Here is a 24,080-nt window from a genome sequence, read left to right as displayed (position 1 = left end):
ATGTCTGAATCTGAATTTTAGAGCAGTTGCTTCCTGTACAAGTCAGCACATCAGCAATCTATACACAACTGAACAGGAAGGTAAATACATGATTCAATCTATGTGTCGATCAATGCACGATAGTCTTATCAAGGTCGCGTTTATTTTCAATGAACACCCTCGATGCAGCTTCCATATTTGGGGCAATTAAATTGATTTCTGGTTTTGCACAGTGGTTTTGGCAACTGTGATGAAGTCTTGTGGTGTGTCCACAGTTGTTTATAATTTTGGCAAAAAAATGGAACAAACTTTACAGATATACTGCAATGAGAGAAATGCTCATCTTGAGCACAGGTATGTTTTTGTGTACTGTATAACACTGTGACTGTTACTGAACACAAACATCATCAATATAGAAGATGTGTAGTGAATATGGGTGAACATACTGTATCCTAAAAGGTGGAGAGATACAGAAAATTACATGTGGATAAAAACCTTATATGTTTACAACACAGATTGGACTGTTTTTGAGTTATAAGAAATAATTCAATTTAGGTGGCTCCTTGCAGAGTCGTCAAAATACTTTTTTAAAAAAATCTGCACAATTTTGAAAACAAAAACAAAAGTAGGAATTCGCACCAGCCAGGATTTTAGTATTTCCAGAGGTGTGTGTTTAGAGGATACACACAGTCTGAGAATAGATCCAGGGGGACCATGCTCACTGTTACCGGGCCGGTGGCGGCCCCAGCGGCCTGCTGCGGTACTGAACATCCAGCAGGACTCCGGCTGCGTTGAGTCAGTCCGCCGTAGCTCTGCCGACTGGAGGGATGTGACCCCGGAACAGGACGCCCTCCTACAACAACACACCATTCAAACAGAGCACTGAAGAAAGAAAAGCTGGACCAGGAGGGGTAAGCTCATATGTCTCCTTTTTCCTGACGGAGGGGGACAGTGTCAAGGCGTTTTTTGTTTTTTTTGTTGAGACGATACGTGTGTTTGAATCCCGGCGTTGAACACTTCTGGCAGAGCCTGGATGGTGTTTGCACCCATAGGAACTTCATTCAGGCTTTTGTCTCGGGTATGCTAGCGAGCTAGCTTGACTGGTTAGCATTGGCTGCTTTGCCAAGGGTAGCGCGGCTTTAGGGGAGGCTAAATTAAATGTTTGTCACATTAAAACGAACACGACCTGTAAACCATTGAGAGCACTGTCCGTGTATTTCCCCAACGAAGGATATTGCTTGAGATTCGTGTCGAAAATGCGCTGAAGGCTCGCTGCCTGCTAGCATGAGCACCGCTACAGTTTGAACAGTCTGAGTCCCGCAACATGATAACAAGAGCCGTTCACAGTCATGTGTGTCCATTTCTCTGAAAACCAGCTGGTTTTTTTGCTTTAATCGACTGTGTTTGGCGCCCAAGTATTTTTGTTGGCTGTGTTATTTTCTCATGTAGAGTATTTGTTTGAAGAAAAGTGTCACAATTGAGGAATAACCTACAGTCAAACTATCAATCTCAGCTAATGTTAGTGGACGGTTTGCAGAAGCTCGTCAATGTTTTAGTTTTAGTCAACGATGTTGCGTTAACAATATTCTGCGTAACGTGTCTTAAATAATGCCGAAAAACACTTATGTGCCTCCTTCGGACGAGACACTTTGCAGACTAACGTTACATGTAACATACGTGATGCAAACCAACATGTAAATACTAATGACGGACCGTCTGTCCCACTCATCAGACCCTTACCAGTCAGCCAAGGCAATGGTTGGACGTTTAAAATGCTGCTCCAACAAAAAAAAGCTACTGTGCATGTGGTGACTTTCTTTCAAATTGGTTTTCGTGTTCAAGTTTGCTTTTCACATAACTCCCTTCAGTGGTTTTCTATTTTTGGATCATGCCACCCATGGATGCATTGTGCCACCCTGCCTTTTACAGTCTCTGCTTTCCCCCACATGTCAGATAGCTGACAGCCCTTTGAGTGGTGAAGCTGGCACCCTGCCGGCAGCGGGGCATTGATGAGTGCTGCAGCCAGCGGGTATCAGGGCTTGGCCACAGGCAAGCGCTCCGACTCCTCCTGGCGACGAGCAGAGTTGGTCATGGACCACAGTATGTCAAGCCTGCCTTAGTTTGTACATTCCCCTAGCTGGCTGGATTTTGGAGAGAGATTAGGACCCCTTGGCCTCGCCTCCCTCCCCTCCTTGCCTCCTCTTGCTCGGGGCAGGTGCTCTTCAGCGGCAGCTCAACCCCCTTGAGCCCCGAGGGGGATCTCATCAGCTGCCTGCGAGTACAGTTTGGGAGGGTGGGCTGGTTCATCTCACAACCTCTTGCTCTGCGTTTGGCACAAGCACATGTCAGCCTGTCAGCATTTACCAGCCCACGTAGTAGCCTGTTGTGGCGTGACACTATGATACCAGGGCTGCTTGCATCCATTTGTAACGTACGCACCCAGCCTCACAGGCCTCCAAATGACCACCAACTCCTTTTAACTGTTAAGATTAACGGTTAAAGATTCAAACTTGAAAGCATAGCTGTCATTCCTTTCGCTTTTCTTTGTTTTTTGGGCTTGGTGTTGTGCACATTTGCATTACGTTGCATTGTTCCAAGCACATAGATCATATAACTTTCAGAATATTATGCTGGGTCTTGATGCTCTTTTGAAATCTTTGCAGCCACACCCCCAAGGGACCAGCTTAAGGCAGCAGCTTCTGTTTCAATTCCTTTGAGGGACCCTGAGGAGTGAGCTGAGATGTTCAGAGATCACAGACCAGATTTAATTGTTCTATGGTGTAGTCTGTGGAAAACTCTGTATCCAATTTGGTACCCTGGCAACATGCAAAATTAATGGTAAAATCATGTGCCTGGAAAGGTTTAAAATTCATATAAGTTCTTTATGAACTATAGTAGCATTACAAATGTGCAAGTTATTATTTGTAGCCTACTAGAAGCCTAAATAATAAGGGAAGACATTTTTTTAGACTATCTTAGAAAAACAGAAGTTTCCCAGGTATACATTTGTGAAATGTCACACCCTGCCCACACCCTGCAGTCTGCGTTGGGTGTAGTATCGACTTAATGTGGCACAGAAGTAGTCAAAGGACAGTTGAGCACACCCAGAAACCCAGCTATGAACTAAGCCTGTACAGTTGAGCAGGATTGTTTGAGTTCATGCCTCACGTGGTGACAACAAGAAATGACCTACTTATCAATCATGTTTTCACAATCCAGTTCATCACCATTGTCCCCAAATACTGTAGCCATTGTTGTGGGCACCGTACATGTGAGGAGATGGCTTCGCACAAAGGCAGCATGCAGACATCTAGTAAGTCCAAGCCAGAGCCTTTCTGGCCTGTAGTGTCTGCTCGTCTGGTTCATGCTGTTTCAGGACCCCATGCTGCCCTGACCCAGTGGGAGTCAGTCTGCTGCCTGTGCGGCTGGTCAAATGATTTTCATTATGTTTCCGGCAGGTTTGGTTTGATAGAAGCTGTGTTTTAAAGGGGACATCACTATTAAAATTAGTTGATTTTATCGACAGAAATAAATTGTCAGCAATTTGATAATCAGGACTCGTTTATCAAGCAAAAATGCCAAACACTTACTGCTTCCATCTTATGAAATGTGAACATGTTTTGATTTTATTTGTTTTACATCAATGTGAATTTAGCTTCTCTAGATTTTGGGCCGCTGGTCGGACAAATCATGTCTCTGGAAGCCTGTAATGCATTTTCTACTATTTTCACTGTATAAACTAAATAATTCATTCATTAATCAAGTAAATAAGTAACTGATTAATTGGTCATCATAATCATTATAAGTTGTAGTTTCACAGTATGACAATATTACTTAAAAAGTTAAAAACAACCAAATCGCTGTTTATTTTGCTGAACGGCAGCACTGAATGAGAATATTGTCGTCCTAATTTCAGCATGACCAGGACTTGTTTTATTAGGTTTTGTGACATGGTTAGCCATCATTGGAAGAGTGTGTGCATGCGTTTGTGTGTGTGTACCTGCAGAGACACAGCTGCTCTACAGAACCAGGCCATGTTGTTGGCAGCCCAGCTGGCAGCCACACCAGGCTTCTAGCCTACTTAAGTTTCTCACACATTTGCTTGGGATGTTGGAGCGTCTCATGATTTTTTTCCCTTCCCAGTTTTTCCTGCCCACAGAGGCAGTTGACCTCTCGGGGTCTTATGGAGTTCCGGCTTTTAGCGACACTTGTGTAAAGCCAAACTCCACTCAGTTTGTCACACCGAAGCCCATTTCTTGTTTTTTCTTCTTGCTGGAGGAATTTGATTTCTTAAACAGTCAGACACCGTGCATCATGTGAGCAGTTGATTCTAGGCCCAAAAACAAGCTGGACAAGTGGACCGGGCCATGTGTGACTGGGCTGGTACACTGTGGCAGCCTCTGCCCTTCATGACCCGAAGCAAATGTGAGGGCCTATCACATTGCATACTCTAATCTCTGGCAGCAGATCCTCACTGCACTGTGTGGCCCGGTCAAAGTGTTGAAATGATCATGAGGAGTCTTCTCCAAGTTTTTGTTTCTCAGTGGATACAAGAAGTCGGAGTGCAGAGGTCATGCAATGGATAGGCTGCTTTAAGCTGCATTACTTAATGTGCAGTTTGCAGTCATTTGCAGTGGCTGTATGAAAGTTTGCAGTATTTATCGTAAACGGCAGTTATTCTGAATCGCAATATGATTGTACACCATGACTTCTCTTTAAATGACACTTTTTGATGGTTATATGTTATTCATCAGTGTCCCAGAAGGCAATCAAAGAGAAATCTGTCTCTTTAAGTTCAAACTTGTTTCACAGGTAGAAATAACGTGGCAGCAACTCCTCCAACTCTTTGCTTTACATGTTTGACATTCACTGCAATGAACATCAATTTCTTTTTTTTCCCTCAGATTTTGCATTGATTTATTTTAAGAAGAAACATTTTGGTAACTGGAAAAAAATCTTCATACTGAAATTATGATGTTGATTCCAGCCATATTCCAAGGTGCTGCAGTGATTGTCAGTCTCCTGCTGTGTGCTCAGAGGGCAGGGTACAATAATATCTAAATACTTTATTCATGTTTACATTAGTGCTGAAACACAGGCCAATTTCCAATACACAATAAATACCGTACTTAAAAAAGGGCCTTTGAAATTGGTAAACCATTTTTCAACTGTCAGAAATCAATTTGTATGTCTTAAGAATTTAATATGCTGTGATTTTCTTTTTCTATACACAACTAAACAGTTTCTCTCAAATTATGTTAATACACATTTAACACTTACACAGTGCAAATCATTTAGATGTAAAAATGCTATGAAATAACAAGACTGAAATGCCAAAAACTGTTCAAATGGATGCAGTAAAGATACACCTAAGCTTCAGCCTCTCTACAATATAATTTTATATAAATCTGCCATGTGTGGGGATTGAAGGTTTGAAGCTGGCCCTCGTGTTTTTGGGTTTGTTTTTTTTGTGTCTTTCAGATTTCTCACTGCAGTATCTGCAACGCTTTGGCTTAGCTGGGCTGCCTAGAGGGGCTCACAGAGCTCGATGCTCAACCCAACATCTTAGCACTGACAAGAGCCCAACATGGGCAGAGAGGGGGGGATTAGGCCCAGACCAGCATTAAAGAAAGCCTTTGATTACGTCTGGAATATTAGCCGCATGTGTCTGAGGCTGTCTGAGCATCTCTCGAGGGATTAGTGTTGAGCCAGCCCACCTCTAGAACCTAACATCAGGCGCACACAAAGGAGCCTGACAGGATCCTTATTGTGGCCCTTAAAATGATGTGGACATGTCACACAGAAGGGCGTCTACACCAGAATAATGCTAGAATGACCCGAGTATGCTACACACAGAAAGGTTGTTTACAAAACACTATTTATAGATTTTTAGCAGAGTTTTGTCACTTGTAATTTGCCTTTTTGTCACTCATCCAGGCAAATCTTAGTCTACATGTCTGCAATTATTTTATAAGTATATGTATATTTTTAGCAGTCTTATTTTAAAATATGATTTAGTGGATGTGTCACACACATCATACAAATAATGGACAAAAAGAAGCTTAAGTCTAAACTGCCAAGGAGCAGTCTAGATGGACAGGGTTGTTTTTCTGTGAAGTGGCAAACCTGTAATTCAGACATAGGTCTCTATAAATAGAAGACTTTGTGTTTTATGTTTTCCTAGAAGATTTTAATCAGAGCACAGCCTAAAGAAATATTTATAGATCTGTGACAGAAAAATCTTGTCTCTTGCAATTAGTTTATTGGCCACTCTGCATTTTGTCGAAAGTTGGATGTTTGGGGGGGGGGGTTGGTGGCACTACGTCATGCTGGCAACATGGCAAGTTGTCCTGTGTTGAAACAATTAGTCAATTAATAAATTAGGGGGTGATCATTTAAGTAATCTTATTAAGAAAAAATCTAAAACGTTTTCTGATTTCTGAAGCTCAAATGTGAGAATTGGCATTTTTAGGATAAAACTTGACCTTGACCCAGTGCGTTTAAAATGTTGTAATCCGGCAGTAATACACAGGAAGCCATTATTTAGACATAGAGTCTTGAGCAGTGAGGACTTGTACGCCAGGCACCCGAGTACCATGTGTAGCATTGTTGGAATTATAATCATGATTGGAAACCTAGTTTTCTCAGAAGGATTGCATGGATGAAACTATCCATTACATAATCATATGCACAGTCTTAATCACTGTTATATACATGTTGTACCAGAATTGTGATGAATCCAGCTTTGTAGTTATTCTGCTGACCAAAATAGTGATTTACAAATTAGTCTCTCTGCCTCCTGCAAGCTGAAGAAGAATAGGTGAAATCGACAAAAGAATGGGACCTGACTCACAAACATGTCACGACAATAGAAGAACATCACTGATAACCCTCATTAACAATTCCACATTTCGGCTTCCCACAGAGAGCCTCCCTAAAGAATTCCATGCACTACGTTTGTTCCTCTCATAGCCGATATCGCTGTGAAAGTGGGATAAGATAAAATAAATTTTCAAGCTGGTAGAAATACAAATTGCAGCCCTCAAAACAGTCAGCAGCCCGGGCAGAGATGGTACTAAATGTGGCCAGTTTTCAAACTTCAAACGCAAACATCAGAGGATCAGAAATGCCTCAGTCATGAAAGCAGTAGGCCTATTTATACAGATGATGAAGGTGGAATATATTGGCCTTTTGTGCTATAGCAGACATGAAAATGGGTAAGTTGTCAAGTCTCAAAATATGTCTGAATATTAATGCACATTTGCTGCATTGTACTTGTCTTTAGAAATCTCAAGCGAAGAGGACACCTTTTGGCAATTAGAGTAAACCTGTCGTTCTCTTTACTTTTTCTCTTTTACGCATTGACCGTTTTATCCCTAGTGAGCTTCTGAGGCGGGCAGATTGGTGCTCCTGACTTTATATCATTCTTCATTCTCTATGTGGTAGGTCTCTCTGCCCGGAGCCTTAGCTCTTCCATTTGTCTGAAGTGAGGAGCTTGGAGACGCGATCAAATGTGTCACTGCTGCTGATACGAAGACATTGCCACTCTCCATCGACATCCGCTCTGCATCACAACCCCCCCACCCAAATACATTCACACACCACCGCAGCCACCCTGAAGGTGTACTGAGCAATTCACACCTGCAAGCTCTCTCCATCTTTTTATGTCCGTCTTGCTTTGAGTCTTCAGTAGTTCTCCAATTAAACTGCGCCTGGCACTCAGGTGGAAGGGAATAATTGCTCTTCATTTTCATTCACTACCCTGCTGCCACTTTGTGTGGCTGTAAACAGACAAGAAGACAAAGTCAAGTGTTAGTTGCTTGCAGGAAACAGTCACCAAAGGTTGCTATAATTATAAGTACTATAGCCAGAAGCATGGTCTCCAGCTGCTCTGATCTGGATGAATCCACACGCTCACAGTGGCACCCAAACGGCAGCCAATGGCCAACGGTGCCCCATTCATCCCCTCCTTCCCCCGGGCTCTGGGAAGGGGGGACAGCAAGCCAGCTCCTCAATTAAATATAACCCCACATCAAACAGCCTGTCAACATGCATTAGTGGCCCTTTGTATAGATAAGAGGCCAAAATAAATTGCCAGAACTATCATAGTCTCTTTGGCTCCTGTACGCTTTTTATGAAAGACTCTTAGGGGAGAACAAATCCTGACTTGCATACTGATATTCTCTCCATTAAATCTTTTTTCCCCCCCATCAAATTTATCATTTTAAAGATTTATTTAGCTCCTTTCTGTGAATTATTTCTTCAGCATGTTTAGCTCTTTTTCAATTAGCAAATTTAGGCTGAATATCAAGCCGCGCTGCATGCGTCGTCTTGTTGGTGCGTTATAGCAGAGATCTAATGCGACAAGAGTAGACCTTGATGTGCGTGCACTATCACAGCGGAACCTATCCCTTTTCTGTCATCCGCATTAGCTTTGGCAGCTCCTTTTATCGCCTTCTTTTCCCTCCCCCTTTTTCTCCCCCTTTGCCTATATTTTGCATCTCTGCAGACTGACAGTGAAAATAGGTCATTATTTAGACAGAGAAGAAGAGATGGAAGGATCAGGCAGGGGCGAGATCTGTGTGAAAACTGCCATGCAATATTAATGACAACTATTCACTCTGTTAAATGCCAAACCTGCACTGTGACAACACTGAGACAAGGCCCCTGACTTCTAATACGTTCACTGTTTTGGATTATATGAATGAAGGGCTTATCACACAGACTAGTGTCTGTATTATTTACCTCAACAGTAAAACCTCTAGTTCCAGCCTAGAGCGGTAGGTCTGATAGGTCATGATAGAAAACATTTGATAATTGAATTGAATTCCATTCCAATTAATTGAATTCCATCTTATGTGTTGTTATAATAGTAATAAATGCTGCTGACTGTGAGCCTGAACCTTATATCTTATATCTGCTCAAAAACACTGCCAAGGATAGTGTGACCTCTGCAGTGTTTATCACCCTTCTGTTTGACTTTTGTCACATTTGTATTCAGTGCACAGTTCAAATCACTATTAAGCAACGTGTATGTTACAGTTTTAGCAATCACTTTTCAAGCCTGCAGTGGTGAGTGCTGAAAATCAAAAGATTATTGCTCTATCTAACCCAGTGTATAAGTATTTTTAACTTGTAATAACACTGAGTGTTTGCGTAGCTGTGAGTTTTCGCAGGTCTTGTGTAACGAGGATTTGTTTGTGTCCAGAGCCACAGGAGCAGGGGGGATGAACCGCGAGGAGGCCCCGGGGAAGTCTCCTGAAGACATGTACATCCAACAGAAAGTGCGGGTCCTGCTCATGCTAAAGAAAATGGGATCAAATGTAAGTACAGTGTCTTGATGAAAAATACATCCCTTTTAAAACTATGCATGCTCTGAAAATACACACAATACATGTCCAAGACCTCAAAATAAATTCACAAGGAATGGCTTTTTTATGCTTTAGTGTAGAGTAGTGCAGCACATGTCTGTTCAGGTGGAAAGGGCAGACTAAGGCCTACACTAAAAGCAAAATTAAAATTGACAGTAGGTCCCCAGTCCACAGTCCCCTGGTCATCACTGTATAGCTGTCTGGAAACTGACATTTCTGAAGGGGGTACACCGTTGTCAAATTTACTCAGCAAATATATGAAGCTGATTTTTGTGTGGCTGCATCGGGCAGAGCAGGTAGCAGCTCCAGAGACACGCTTTTTCCCTTCAGCTCAGGTAGTTTGTCAAAACGCCTTTTGACAGTGTGGAGGAATTAAGCAGAGATGAACAACTTTGCAGCCTCTGCAGAACAAGAAACCAGCTTATATTCTAAATGTTTATGAGCTTACTGCTGCAGGTGTATTATACACACTTGTCCTTCTGTTTTTAAGATAACAAGCTGAGTTGGAGGTGAAAAATGTTTGTATATGCAGCATCTTCACTTTTAAACCAGTGTGGAGGAAAATTTATTCTGTGATTTGAGCAACTCTCAGAAATGACGTTTCAGCAGCTGTGGCTGATAAAAGAATGGTTGTGATTGCAAACAGCAAAATCTACAGTTTTTAACTAAAATAAGAACCTGGAAACTGGCGTCATTGCCCGACCTGCCGGATCATCCAATTATATGTGTAACTTTGATACTGTAAATGCTCCTTCTGCGTGGACATTAGCTTGAGTGTGCAGTACTTTGGTTACTACAAGTAATACAAGTGTTACATTTAAATTATAGGCTAAAATCTCTTAATTAAGATCATTTCTGATACGGTGATTACACATGCCCATTACATGCCTAAAAGCTCATGAGGAACTTTTGTAGGTAGAATAACTCAGTCGCAATTGTCTGTCCATGTCTCACTTTCTCACATAACTGTTATTTTCTTAGGTTTATTGCTTTCATACAATTAAGTCTGGCTTTTCAGACAACAAACAGTTGGTTCCCTAAGCGATAAACCAGAGTTGAAACACCAAAAGACAGCAATAGAAAAGGTTTTTTTTCTTTCTAATTGGGCAGAACGGTCAAATATTCCTGATTCTAAAATGATTGAAGAGAGAGAGATGTGTACCAAAACCAAAAAGGAGAGTGGAAAGAGAAATAGATGATTGCTCTTAACTAATTCATGTAAAAACTCAAGACATACTTGACTTTTCCTTCTCAATAAAATGTTGTTTTATTTTATAATTTGGTCACTTTGTTTGCTCCTCCTCAGCTTACACCAAGTGAAGAGGCTTTTCTCCGGAATTACGCAGGTGTGGTCCACAGTCAGATGAGCCAGCTACCACAGCACAACATAGACCAGGGTAAGACTGTGACGCACACACACACACACACAGTTAAAGTGCAGTCATCAAGCCAGTGTTATTATATTTGGATTTTTTCGTTTGTTCCCATTCACTAGTGAATGTTGTTTCAGAGTAAAGGGTGATTTAGTTACCTTTTCTTTGTAGGTCAATAGTTGAAGTGTTTCTAGTTTTGGTTCTGTTTCTTCATATTCAGATTTTAGATGAAGGTATTCGGGTAGAAAGCGTAATCTGAAACACATACACATCAGCTCACAAACGCCACCTTCACATGTCACACAAGCACTTCTTTGCCCACAATGAAAACAAGGGAAAATCCCTCCACAGGCATCGTTCCTCTCTAGTCCTTACCCCAGCAGACCTAGCAGGTTCCCAGGCTGTGCACCGAGGCAGACTCAGCGGCCCACCATTGCTGTGAGATTACTCACACAACAGTGTGGCTGACTGGAAACAAGTGACTCATCCTCAGCATGAGCACATCACCGCTTTCACCGCTGCCTCTTTCAAGAGGCGTAAATGGAATACTGAGTTCAGATATTGATGTGTTTTACTGTTGTTTTGTTCTGGGACATGTGACGTGTGATGGTCACGCCTTTTCAGGGCACCAGAGGGTGCTGTTGAGCTTTCTTTATCCCCCCCACCCCCACCCCACAGGTTTCACTTTTTTAAACCACAAGAGGGTGCTGTATTAAACAAAATGCTGTATGTGGGGAGGCACTGCAGTTACCTGAGAAACACCAGCAAACAGTCCCAGATGAGTTTTTTTGTATTTATTTTTTTATTTTCTACAAGTAGACTTATCTGCTGCTTTCCAGGCTCGGTCCAAGCACGGCTATGAGATAGGAGCCCTGCTGTCGTCTTGTGGTAAACCTGCTGGGGAACAGGCTTCTTCCCTAATGATATTGGTCCCACAGTGGAGCTTTAAGTTGGGAAAATTGCCTGTGTCGCTTTACCTGCAGTGAAGTGTTATGTCTCCTTGTCTGTGTCCTTCCTATGCAAGGAAACAATCAGTGTTGCTTGAATTGATAAATATGTGGTTTCCTGTGTTGTAGATGAGTTTGGTTTATGATTATTTAGGATATTAAGGAGGCAAAGAAAAGATGCAATGCATTTGTCTTTGTGTCCTTTTTATGGTGTTTTTTTTAATCGTTGTTTTAACCTGCAGGGTATTAAACTGCATGGTCATAAAATCCTGCCTCATTCTGCAATATGAGGCTCATCATTAAAATTCTACTTGTGGTCATTGCATCATGGGCAGCGTAGTTTGTGTTATTACAGCGTGTTTCTTCATCAGGCTGCAGAGCATGAAGCATTGCATCAGATAGAAAGGATGTATCACATCTTAAAAAGCGCAGCACCAAAAGCGAGATCAGCACTGATTTTTAAGTCATTAATTTATGAAGGATGTTTTCTGTCTGTTTCAACAACTCCTGAGTAGCTGTCAGTTCGTGCTGCATATCCTCGTTCTCTTTCTTCATGCCCTTTGGTAGATACAGCGCTCCACGTCTGTGCTGTGTCAATGCTACTAAGAAGAGCCTCATTAATTATGTACGAATGACTGGTGAAAGGTGCTCGGGGTATGCATTATACATCACAAAAACAGACACATTTAGTGTCATTTGGCAGCCTGCCACGTCCCTTCTGTGCCAATAAATTATTTGTGGTCTGCTTCTTATCCAAAGCACCGTGATTAGGCATCGTGGCAATAGCTGAGAGTTAATCACTGTTAAATGCTGCGCTGAAGGACGGCAGTTTGTAGGTATCAGCACATTTGGGATCCTTTGAGGTGGTGCGAAGAGCTTCAGTCTCATGAAGAGGGAAGACCACTATTTGATCTCATTTAGACTTTGTAATGAGGGGAAAAAATAGATAAAAGGAAACATTTCATTGCCTAGCAACATGCACAAGTCACTGTGCCTCATAAAATGTAATTCTACTGAGGCTTTAAACAAATCACCTGTGAAATATTAGTCAGATTTTATTTGACTCCTGTTCAAAAGTAATAATAACACATAGGTAATAGTCTGATTCCTATTTATACATTTCAGGGAACAGAATTGATTGTCCTTGGCGTGGGTGTGGAGATAAATGTACTCTCTGTGGTTGACCATCAGACAGACAGACAGACAGACAGACAGACAGACACGCTCAGTGACTAGCCAGCAGTTTTCCATGCTAAGGTTGTTTGTCTGTGTCTGATCCTGTATCACTAATGTACCTAGCAGAAGTTCCACAGTCAGACCTCATGTCGATCTGGTCGATCCCTGCAGCAGACACAGAGAGGCCGTAGCTTCAGTTGCTGTTGTTTTCTTTCTGCACAGGTAGTTTGAGCAATGTCTCCCAAATGTGAGTGAGACTATTTAAAGAATAATGTCATCCACTTTGCATTCATTTTAAAGTGGTTCTCTTGAAATGGCTGGTTTGAGCCATAGACATGATATCCAGCTTGCTTTGTGGTCCAATTCGACAAAGCTGTTTTTCTGCAGCATTTTGCGAAGCTAACCTCGACTCTTGTACATGTGTATGTTGGAAATAGTGTATTAAAACTGTATTAAAAAGTACAGTTTCCTACCATTGCTGCTCAGCTAGCTGTTTTAAAGAGTAATAATTTAGAGTGGATGACTCACCCCTCTCAGCTTGTCAGGTAATACAATTTAATCTACTATTTTGAAGGTTTGTAAAGTTTGTCAGTCTTTATACAATATACATTGTTTGAATATTGTTAAATGTGAGCCAACATTAGGGGTCAAATAGCTCCAACCAAAGAGGTTTTTCAGCTACTTTCCAGCCACAGCAGTTTGAAACGGATGATTGAACATGCTTGTGCAGGATGCTCTGATACCAACGTCCTCAAGGGGTCTCAGCATGGAGCGATAGTGTCACATGTCAGACACGACCTCATCAATCGAGTGGCGGCATGCTTAGAGGGTGCCAAGGGCGCGATGGCATAGTGGAGAGACACTCTGATATTGATTACCCTAAGTCGAGGCCGAGCTGTATTCAGGAAATGTTAAATTGAAGTGAAGGTGTGAGAGCAAATTGTAGAAATGTTGTCATCCTTCGTCACATGTGATCAGAATGACTGGAAATGTTACTTAATCAGACTCAGTTCAGCTGTTAAATGTTATTGTGGTTCCTCCTTACAAAAAAACAAGACAAAACCAACTTGGGGGTTGCCACTCATATTTCTTTTAAGTCTATGGGTCACTGAATTTGCATTTCAGATCGTTTTAATTGGCTGATTACCATACATGCATACAGAATTTTGTTTTGCAGTTTTAATCAGGCCAAGGAGGAATTCTCTGCCAAAGGCTCTGGAGCTGAGAATCCGTACATACATATATATTTTTTTTTTCATTCAGCTTTTTCCCTGCAAATACCTTGATGTAGCTGAACTTTGGCAGTTCAGAGGAACAGAGATTATTGGCAGAGCACGAGCATGCTATGTGTAAATGCTGTTATTATAATTGGAAATGAATTGTGAACTTTTGGGTAATACTAAAAAATAACCACGTCTTTGTGGTGCAGAGAGTTTTCTGCAGCACAGTAGCTACAGCATAAAATGGGGAGTGCAGACGTTGTGTCTTATCTGCTGTTGCTCTTCCCCCCTTTAACTCTTTCTCACAGCTTTCCGTAACTGACTGACATCATGTCACTTTAAACAATACAGTTCATCTGAGCAGCACATAAAGCCGGCAGTCTCAGGACTTCTTATCCTGTCTGATTTGACAAGGAAAGTTTACTCCTCCCCGAAGGATGTCTGAGGGCCTCGAGAACAGAGGATGAGGGAGGAGAGGGTTGCCATAACAACCTCGGTTGTCCCAGGAAAGCCAAGCTCCCCTGTGGGCTTTGGTGTTGCTGCGACGTGCTGCGACGTGCTGCATCGGTAGATTGGAGCAGGTGTCATTAGGGAGCCTGGAGGCAAGCTGGAGTGCTAATTACACAGCCAGAGTGTGATATTCCAATTTCTCTCTGTCAGTCCCATCCCCTCGTACAGAAATATGGCCTCCCTTGTTTCAATACTGCAGCCTTGCACAATCGATACACAATCTTGTTTGTTTTTTTTTTTTGTCTGTGTTACAATCCCAGTATCACGCAATCCTTAAACCTGCCTTTAGAGAGAAAACCTTGTGACACGGAGCAAGGGCCCACCTTTGTTCAGCAACTGATCAAGGGCAGAGTGGTATCGATTCTTACTTTAAATTGTTCCTCACAGTAGCATAAATCAGAGCCAGAGACTCAGATTTATGAAGTACCACTTCTACATAACTCAACTCACTGAGACACAGGCTTGTTTTTCTCCTTAAATACTCTCTCATCACCATCCCAAATATGTCACTTAGTTTGTGGCTGTGCAGATAAATGTTAAAGGACAGTTCCAAACTCGGATGTGCTTAAATGGACAATTTTCTCTCTAAAGATCTCTGCTCCATTGGCCACAGAACCAGATTTTCAGTTCTGGACCTGCGCCCTAAAACTCTACCGCCTCATGAGCTAATTTACTTTCTGGATGTGGCCTACAAAATGTCAAATTCATTTAATCCATCTTTGAAGGATCCATATGGAAGAGAAAAAAAATGTCTCAGGAAATTGTTTGCTGCTGCCTAAACCTAATTTCACAGTTTGTTAAATGTCTGAAAAATCAGAGTGAAGTGAGGTACAAACTGTTCCACAAATCTGACATTCTCTGTGAAATCTTAAATCATTCATTTGCATGTTACATACTAAATTAGACATCTTTAGGTTCACAATTTCCCTTTTAAAAATCGACATAACGCAGAATTGATAGAAAACACAGACACTGCTGTCCTTTATTAATATCATGATAAACATTACATTAAACTGACTTCCTAGAATCACTTTATTTTTAACCTTTAATTAACCAGGAAGTCTATTAAAATACCTAATCTCTTTTTAAAACAGTAACCAGGCCAAATTGGGAATCTAAAATACCATCAAGATAGTAGTCAAGCAGAAGTCTGAGGTGCGCAGGTCCTTGTAATACTCATGTCAACACAGAATAATCATGTAAGTGCGAAAAAAGTAATAGAAAAATAAAATGTATGCTTTCATAACAAGTAAGAAATAAGTGAAGGGACTTTAAACTTGAGTAATGTTGTAATACATCGATTTGTAATTTTCAAATTGTAGAAACTTCCTTAAATACACTGTGTTAAAGTAGACCGTGTGTGCGTGTGCGTGTGTGTGTGTTGTCAACATGTTAAGTCGGACCACACACACTCCCCTGTTGTGTGTCATGCTTCTTAACCCGCCTCTGTTGTTGTTTTCATAGTGTGTGTGGGGGGGAGATCCCGTGCCTTTATCCTCTCAGCTGACCCTGCACAGATTGTGACCTCAAATGCTGTTGCTACTCTGACTAATAACTCAGTTCTTCATCGCTGCAACAGTGGAGTCATCGTATAGCTGCTGCTCTGCTTATTCATACTCGAAGGGGGGGGGGGCGCAGCATGATGCCTTTAACTTCAAAGAAACTCGCTTCGGGCTCATTTCACATCTCTCTTATCCTTAAAGGATCCTCTTTTGATAATTTCAGGCTTTTTTTCAACCACCTATTGATTTATTGTCTCTTAGAGGTTAGAAGAAAGACTTGGTTTGCTTGTAAATTAATTTCAGGTGAATTGGTGGAGTGGGATGAAACCAGGGCTGCAACTAATGACTTTTCATTATACTGTTTACTAACTTATTCATTAATCTCTGTTGTTTTTTTCAATTCATTGATTCAGTGCTTTGTCTATTAAATGGCAATGTCAAAAGTTCCCTTTATAAAATCTCCCAATGTCAAAGACATTTAGACATTTCTGCTTAATAAGTGATTGATTGATGATAATTGGTTGATTGAAACAATTGATCAGATACACACATTTCCACATATTTCCATTAATCGTTTTGGCACTAGATGAAGCGCGTAGCATTATGATGATGCATATCAGAATTTGAAACAAGGCTTTCGGATATCTTTCCGTAATCACAGTGCTTTGTTTATTTGAAAACAAAAACACTCTGACATTTATACTGAAATAGTTCTACCTCTACTTGTGTGTTCTTGTCCTGGAAAGACTATCTCTGTAATGAATGAGGGGTTTTTTTCTTCCTGTCAAAGTATTTATGGAGCACAAATCGGATGACATTGCTGTTGTGGATGTAATCCACCGTCCGGAGCAGCTCTGTTTTTGCCCCCATCAGGCAGGGTGAGGACAGGATCAGTGCACGGTGGAGGGTGGGGCCATAGCCGCACCCAAACAGCCTAAAAGCTGTTGGCTCATTGGCAGCAGCCTGCCGTCCACTGAAGCAGTCTGATTTTTATCTGTCGCTAGGCAACAGCTTTAAGGCGCCTGATGTGTCGATGGTGTTGGCCAGAGCTTGTTTGTATGCGTGTATTGTATGCGTGTTTGTGGCAAGGCGAGGTCCAAACATGACTCGCCGGCAAAGTGCTCAAGTACAACAGATATAGCGCAGTCATCCACTTCGCTCTGTGGATGTATTTTGGGAGCATTTCTGCTGGTCGTTCAGCTCAAGTTGCACAGTGTCCGACGTGTCCGTCCTCTGAACTGCCCGTTACACAAGGGTAAACCCCCTCACACGTCCGCAAGATGATTCAGTCTGGCATTTATTGTGATAAATGGGTGTTATTGCAATCTCCCGCTCCAGATCATCATCCTGAACAGCAGCGCTATTCAGCAGTGGTGTATTTCAGGTCGAATCCCTATTGTGTGGTATTACATAATTGTCTCTTGTTCAAGCATCATTATCCGTACGTGCTGTCTCAAAGCAGATGAGATTTATGTTATTAACTGAAGTCGAACAGCATGTCTCAGCCAATATTTTTTTTATCACTCTGTCTCTAGTTTCCTCTCCTGGTGCTGCTTTTGCCTATTGGCTTTCCCCTTCACCATAACCTCATTTGGTAAGCCAATGAGCTCTCAAGGGACGAGAAACTTGCAAATTCACATTAAAAAGCGCATTCCCCCAAAAGTCTCGATCTCACCAAGCTCAAGACGACCTGATTAGAAACATGCTAATTATCTCCCCAACAGAGATAGCCGAACGAAACACAAAAATTCTGCGTTTGGAGGGTCTGTGCTGTCTGATGAAGAGGGTCCGCCCTTTGTGCCAAATTCATGCGGAAGCTCCCTGGCCTACTTTCATATCTCCACAATAATTAAATCTAACAAGCACTTGAGGGCTGTGGTGAGAGGTTTTTTTATAGCAGACAAGCACAAGGTGCCGTTAGGAATTCTTCTCAGCCCTCTGCAAAGGCGTGGAACTTGGTGTTAATGATATTTATGTGATCATAGCTCGTCAAATGTTTTTATTTCACTGCACTATCGCACCTACTGTAGGCTATGATACCTAGTTGTCATTTGTTCCTCTCCTCTTTAAGATATTAGTTTTTAATGAAGGGTTTGAGGACACTAGAAATGTTCCTGTGTGTACTTTTCGATCTCACATTTCACAGTCAATTTACTTCCATCACCAAAGAGCAAATGCATTTCACCAGGCTGCCAAGCATGACAGTGCAAGAGGGATTTTTAATACTTTCCCTCTTCATGTGGCAGGAACATTTTTAGCTCTTTCTCTTTTCTCCGAGGGTCCACAGACTGAATTACGCAAGTTCTTGCCAAAAAAATGGGGCCTAAATGAAAGAAGAGTTGTTTATATGAGGCGCTGAAGGAACATTGTGTATTTTATTTAATCTCAGTCAAATAGAATTGGAAAAGGTGTATATATTTATCAGAAAGAAACTGTCTCAGCAGGTGTGGGTAGGCCCAAATGACTTGATGAATCACAGTTGGCACCAGACTAATGAGTGATTCCTTGTTAAACAAAAGCCAGCTGACAAAGTCCTATTCTGTAGCTGGCAGGATGCATTAGTTAACTCAACCCAGATGAGACTGTAATTATCCTGTTGGTCCTCATTAACTTGGTAAAAGTGAAAGAAGCACGAAAGGAGGAGACCTTGTGTTGTGTAGATCATTTTCCCTCTTCTCTTTAGGTCCATTGATTCCTTTTCCACAGCTTAGCGAGGTTAATAACGTCAGCTGGAATCTGGTATTGTTTACGCACAGGCGATCCTGTGCCTCACAGCCTGAGCCGCCGCAGCAGAGGAGATTGACTGGTATTGGAGCCTCAGATCTAAGTGTTATCATGGCAGAGCAGGTTGCTGCTGTCAGCGGGTTACTCAGTGCGTTACAGTATCTCACGTCAGGGTGGCGTGACGGCAGGCGGTGGCTTTACACTACAGGTGACCGTGGCAATAGATGGAATTACCTGAATGCACCAAAAGGGATCTTCACGACGGCGTATTCCCTCTCAGCTTTATACTCACAGCCGGCAGGGTTTACAGGATACCGACAGGATCCAAGGACCTGAGAAAACCTCACCTCACACTATGCACCAGAATTGGTTTTGGGTAATCCGATCACAAGTTGATAGTTGAAGACATGTTGAAGACTTGAGGGGATCCAGTGAGTCGGACCTCGTTCAGACTAGTCTGGGATGTAGACAGAGTGTAATATGAACACAAATTCATCCCTCATCGCACTGAGCAGCCTTGTTTATGTGCATGCAGCACAAGAGACGTCGCACACACTTTTGGATACAGCTGATTTGCCTGTTCTAAATAACCTCGTCAGCTTACATAAGTCCATAACCAGGTCATGGTCCTTTTCTCACATCATACATGAACCGGACAAAATGTGTGTTTTTTTTTCTCTGTTGCAGTTGTCAACAAATTCCCACAGAAAACAAATGTGAGCAGAAAAGACAATAAGTTGATTACTCACGACACATTTATCCATATAAGTGATATATGGATGGATATATCTGAATTCAGTCTATCTCTATCTCTTTTGTGTGTTTCTGACAATATGAGTGTGTGGTTCTCTTGGTAGCCTCACTGCCCGTTACAGGTCGCACCCAGTATCGATGAAAAGCAAAGAGATGACACATTTCCAGTTAGTCATTAAAGTAAATATCATTGTTCTGTGCCAGACATTAACACCTCATTTGTCCAAATCTCAAACTAATTAACCTTCTACATTATGTCCGGATTTATTCTCTTTGCCATTGAAATCAAGTCTTCGGTCTGTGGATGAGAACTCACACATAAGGCTTTTCTGGATGTTTGATTCATATCATAAATCAGATTTTGACTTCTGTATAAATCAAAAGTAACAGAGTGAACAGATCTTTGGTTTTCAATTCTGCCCATTTGTGATGCTTTTGTCGCTTTTCTTTCTGTTGAAGAAGGGCATGCTGGAGGAATACGGGGTTCAAAGTCTTAGAAGTTCAGAAAATGCTTGATTTTTAACAGTTAGGTTTTTGGGGGCTTAGGAATGTGCCTGAATTCAAATATATCCCTTGAAAAATGCTTGATCTTTAACACAATCTGTTTTTTCAGCTACACAATCACTCGCCTAAACCAAAAATCTTCTTAGATGAGATGATCCAGTCATCATATTTGTGTGTCATCTCCTGGCGTCGCACACCAGATGATAATCATCATCAGAACCTACAACCACAGCTAATATGAACCGCTAGTGAAGTAAACAGTGTGACAGTGTTCATTGATTGTTGTGGGTTTATGGGAATTCTGTAAATTATCTTAACAATTTAGATGTGATGATAATGGAGATTTTTGGTTGAGGTACATTGAACGTGTTTGAAAAGTGCCTGAATTTTACTCATAAAATGCTGGACGGACCCTGGAATAGATAACCGGCTGTGTGATATAAATCAAACTTGTCCCGTCTCTCTTTTGTTTTGTTCTTGGAGGACTTACCTGACACTGTGCTCTTGGCTCTTAGGTGCAGAGGACGTGGTGATGGCGTTCTCACGGTCAGAGACGGAGGATCGGCGCCAGTGACCATGGGCCCCCACCCCATTCCACCCCACTGCATCCTGCCTCGCCCCCGCCCCGGCCCGCACGTGATCCACAACAACCCAAACTCCACAAACACGACACTGATGAGCTCAGGAGAGGAGGAAGAGGAGGATGAGGAGGAGGAGGAGCACCTGGAAGGAAGGGTGGAGGGACAGAAGAGGAAGGGAGGAGGTGCCTGCCTCGCTGCCCCCCCCCCGGCCTCTTCCATCCCCGACTCCTTCTCACACAAGCCGGCACACCTTTACCTGAGATGCACTCAAGTGAGTCACTGTGGGTTTGACGCCTCGGCGACGAGGCAGTCAGTGAAAACACTCAGATTGTGTGGATGAATATCATATGTAGTTTCTCTTCTTCTTATTTTGGTGGGTGGGTTGGTTTTGTTTTGTATTATTTTGTCTGTGTTGAGACTTTAGGCAGTGTTACGTGTTTTATCTGCTGTGGTCACAGGAGGAACTGACCGGTCAGCAGCTGATTGAAGCAAAGAGAAATATAGTTTTGGTCAAGCAGCGAGTGTGATGATTGATCGTGTTAGGGGAGAGATTTTGATTATTTCTGCTTCCCCTAACGGGGCTGAAATTGTTTTTGATTTAGCTGTTGTGTTATAAAGGCTTTTGTATTCTGTCACACGGGGGCCTCATTTATAAACATTTGGTGTGTATTGTGAAAGATGCGCACGCCATCTCCAATGCAGGCAAAGTAGTAGAATTAAATCTAATGTATTAATAAATCTTCTAAGACAATTCATTTTACTTGATATAAAATTCTGGCCTATTTATTTATCACCTTGAAGTGAAGTGAAGTGAGCTCTGGTGACCTCTGACCTCTTTTTCTTTACCAATATTAAGCCACAATTTTAGCCTCAATCTTTATTTTTATCTCAGAATCATTTGGCTTTCCGGGCATACAGCGCTCACTGCTGCTCGAACTTACTTCAATCAGAAATATGAACAAAAACAAAGCTGTTTAATCTAACTGACACAACATTTTCAGCATTTTACACTCTGCAAGTCTGAACATTCTGTTCACACTTGCAGCACAAATACTAGAGTGGTGCCGCTGTTTGACATGTGCGTTAAAATTCACAACAGGCCTGTCATTAATCTTTCATGTTTAATTATGGGAGGTAACGGGGCGGGAACGCAAGGCCAGACGGGATCGGGATCGATGTGATTTAAAAAAAAAAAAAAAGTGGAAAACTGCGTTCAAGTGAGCAAACACAGTTTCCCTCTCGTGTCGAGTATGCGCACAGTTTTATAAACGAGGCCCCGGTTGTTGTTCTGCTGCTTTATTTTGAACCATAGGCTGTTGAGAGCGCAACAATGCTTTTTTTTTTTTTTTAATCACGAGGAAAGCGTGAGAACTAAAGACACTATCAGATGTAATCACATGAGACATGAAACACAGGTGTACACATTCTCCCCAAACAAGATACCGGCTGTGGGTTATTGTGGCATGTAAAACCTTTTTTTATTGTACAGATAGTTGGGGAAAATACAATAATGAATTGATTGTGCCAATTGTATTTGTTTTTCTTTTGTTGTTGTTTTTTTTTTATCTGTAAGATAAAATTAACATGACAATTAAGAAAACTGATAGGAGACGAGCTGTAGTTGTAATTTATTGTTTACCGCATTGACTCCCAGGTCCTCCAACGTCAATCATCAAAGACGGAGAACCAGTAGATAGTGAAAGCCTAACACGAGCCGCTCTTTAATACCCACAGCAGCGGCTCTTTGCTCACACTAAAATCACACCAACTCTAATTTTTAACTACCTGTAACTAAACACGTGAAGCCAAACATTAGAACTGTGTGCTATTTCTAACTGTACTGTATCTCTTGCACTATTATCAATGGGATATTTGCAAAAAATACATTTTAATATTTAGCACAGAGATTCTAAGTTTGTTTCGATGGATAAAAGAAAACTTTGTAACCAGTGTTTTTATTCCTGCAGTAATTTAAAAAGAAATTCCTTCTGTGTTAATTGACTCAACTGGAATAGCTCAAATGAATATTTGTTAACAACCGACATGTTTTTCTAGTGACATGCTCAATATTTAATGTGTTTTAAGTACAGTTTGTTAACTTGTATAACTTAAAATAATTGTAACGTAATGTTTTGAAGCCAAGCATGTCTGCCTCGTGGTTTTTAATGTTCATTCAAGTGGAGCTGGGGATCTTTGAAGCCTCGCCACAATGACCATTGTTTGTACATTCTTTACATTTGTGGAAGCTACTAGCTCTATTAAAGTATTTCAGACAAAAAAAAATCATTTTCAATGGGTAAAGTGTTATCCATTTTATCATGTTGGCAATAACCTCTATTTGAATGTCCTCAGCAATCATCGCAATGTAAACCGCCAACAGATCCGTCACGCTGTCCGCCTATGACAAAGAAATTTGTCCTTTTTATGTTTACTTTTGTTTTAAAACATTCTTTATTTGTCTATGCATTGTTTTTTTTTTTCTCTAAAAGGCGTCTTACTGTACATTTTACCTATCAGGGTTGTTCTACAGCCTTCGTTCAAGTTGTGGATGGATGTCTGTGTGTGTGTGTGAGTGTGTGATCACTGGTGAACTTGCTACAGGTTTTGATTTTCAGCATGCTGTTGAGTTTGACTAGGATCGATGTATCTTTTTACTGTGATGACCTGACGTTGCCTAATTGTCTTTTTTTTTTAAGGTTCTTTTTTTGTGTTGCCTTTGTATTTTATTTCCCTCTCAGTCGACATTGATTAGTTGGTTTTGTTTTGTATGGCTGCTGACCATGTCTTGACTTAATGCTTCCAAATCCTATACCAACTGAACCATTAAAGATATTTTAAACAGTGAAAAGTGACTTTTTCCTCCTTTTCTCTTCTACAAACATGCTCAGAGATGAAAAAAGCTTTGTTGAAGCCCAGCGTGGCTGCTTGTCGTCAGATAAGGACTCATGCTGGGCACCCAGGGGGGAAAGTATTCAGCAAAGTCATAATAAGGGTAAAATCAAGTTTCCTTTGTAACTCTAATTGTTCAGACTGATAAGTGAAGAATGCAGATTGTATAGACGGAGAAAGTCTGCCTATTCATCTACCTGCTTGATAACATCTGAAATCTTAAGATCTTGGAAGCTGCAGATCTACAACAATCTACACTAAAGGCCCACTTACTTATTCTGGAGCTATCACGTGGTCTTCATCAAACACAAAGTTGCTCAGTTGTTATGTGAGAAAAAGACAAAAAGTCCTCAGAAGCAGAAAGTTTGAAACCTTTCTAAGCTTAATGACAATTATGCAAACTTAATTTTCTGATGAAGACCATATCATCTGGTCAAAAGCTCCAGAATTAGCAAGTAAGATGGGGTGGGATTAAATTTACATGTTAATTGTTGCATTGAGACGCACAATACTTTAATTTCAGACTAAATACTAGAAGAGTTTACATTCAG

The 24,080-nt window shown here is 41.4% G+C and overlaps 1 protein-coding gene across 1 annotated transcript; it reads left to right on the top strand.

Moving 5' to 3' along the window:
* The first annotated feature begins 805 nt into the window (after positions 1-805).
* ctnnbip1 (catenin, beta interacting protein 1) lies at positions 806-23,476 on the top strand. The gene is made up of 4 exons (XM_070840320.1): positions 806-890; positions 9,188-9,302; positions 10,657-10,747; positions 20,575-23,476. Exons 2-4 carry the CDS (start codon positions 9,207-9,209, stop codon positions 20,631-20,633), a joined length of 246 nt encoding a protein of 81 aa, XP_070696421.1. The 5' UTR covers positions 806-890; positions 9,188-9,206; the 3' UTR covers positions 20,634-23,476.
* The last annotated feature ends 604 nt before the right edge of the window (positions 23,477-24,080 follow it).

Source organism: Pempheris klunzingeri, chromosome 11 (assembly GCF_042242105.1).
Source record: "Pempheris klunzingeri isolate RE-2024b chromosome 11, fPemKlu1.hap1, whole genome shotgun sequence".
Classification (NCBI taxonomy): domain Eukaryota; kingdom Metazoa; phylum Chordata; class Actinopteri; order Acropomatiformes; family Pempheridae; genus Pempheris; species Pempheris klunzingeri.
The sequence above is the reverse complement of the archived record's forward strand: the minus strand, read 5'-3'. Positions and strand labels throughout refer to the sequence as shown.

Excerpts from the sequence above, each read along its gene's own strand:
- ctnnbip1 (XM_070840320.1), top strand. The coding sequence starts at position 9,207 with ATGAACCGCGAGGAGGCCCCGGGGAAGTCTCCTGAAGACATGTACATC. Across the intron at positions 9,303-10,656 it reads TAAAGAAAATGGGATCAAAT|CTTACACCAAGTGAAGAGGC; the intron begins GTAAGTACAGTG and ends GCTCCTCCTCAG. Across the intron at positions 10,748-20,574 it reads ACAGCACAACATAGACCAGG|GTGCAGAGGACGTGGTGATG; the intron begins GTAAGACTGTGA and ends CTTGGCTCTTAG.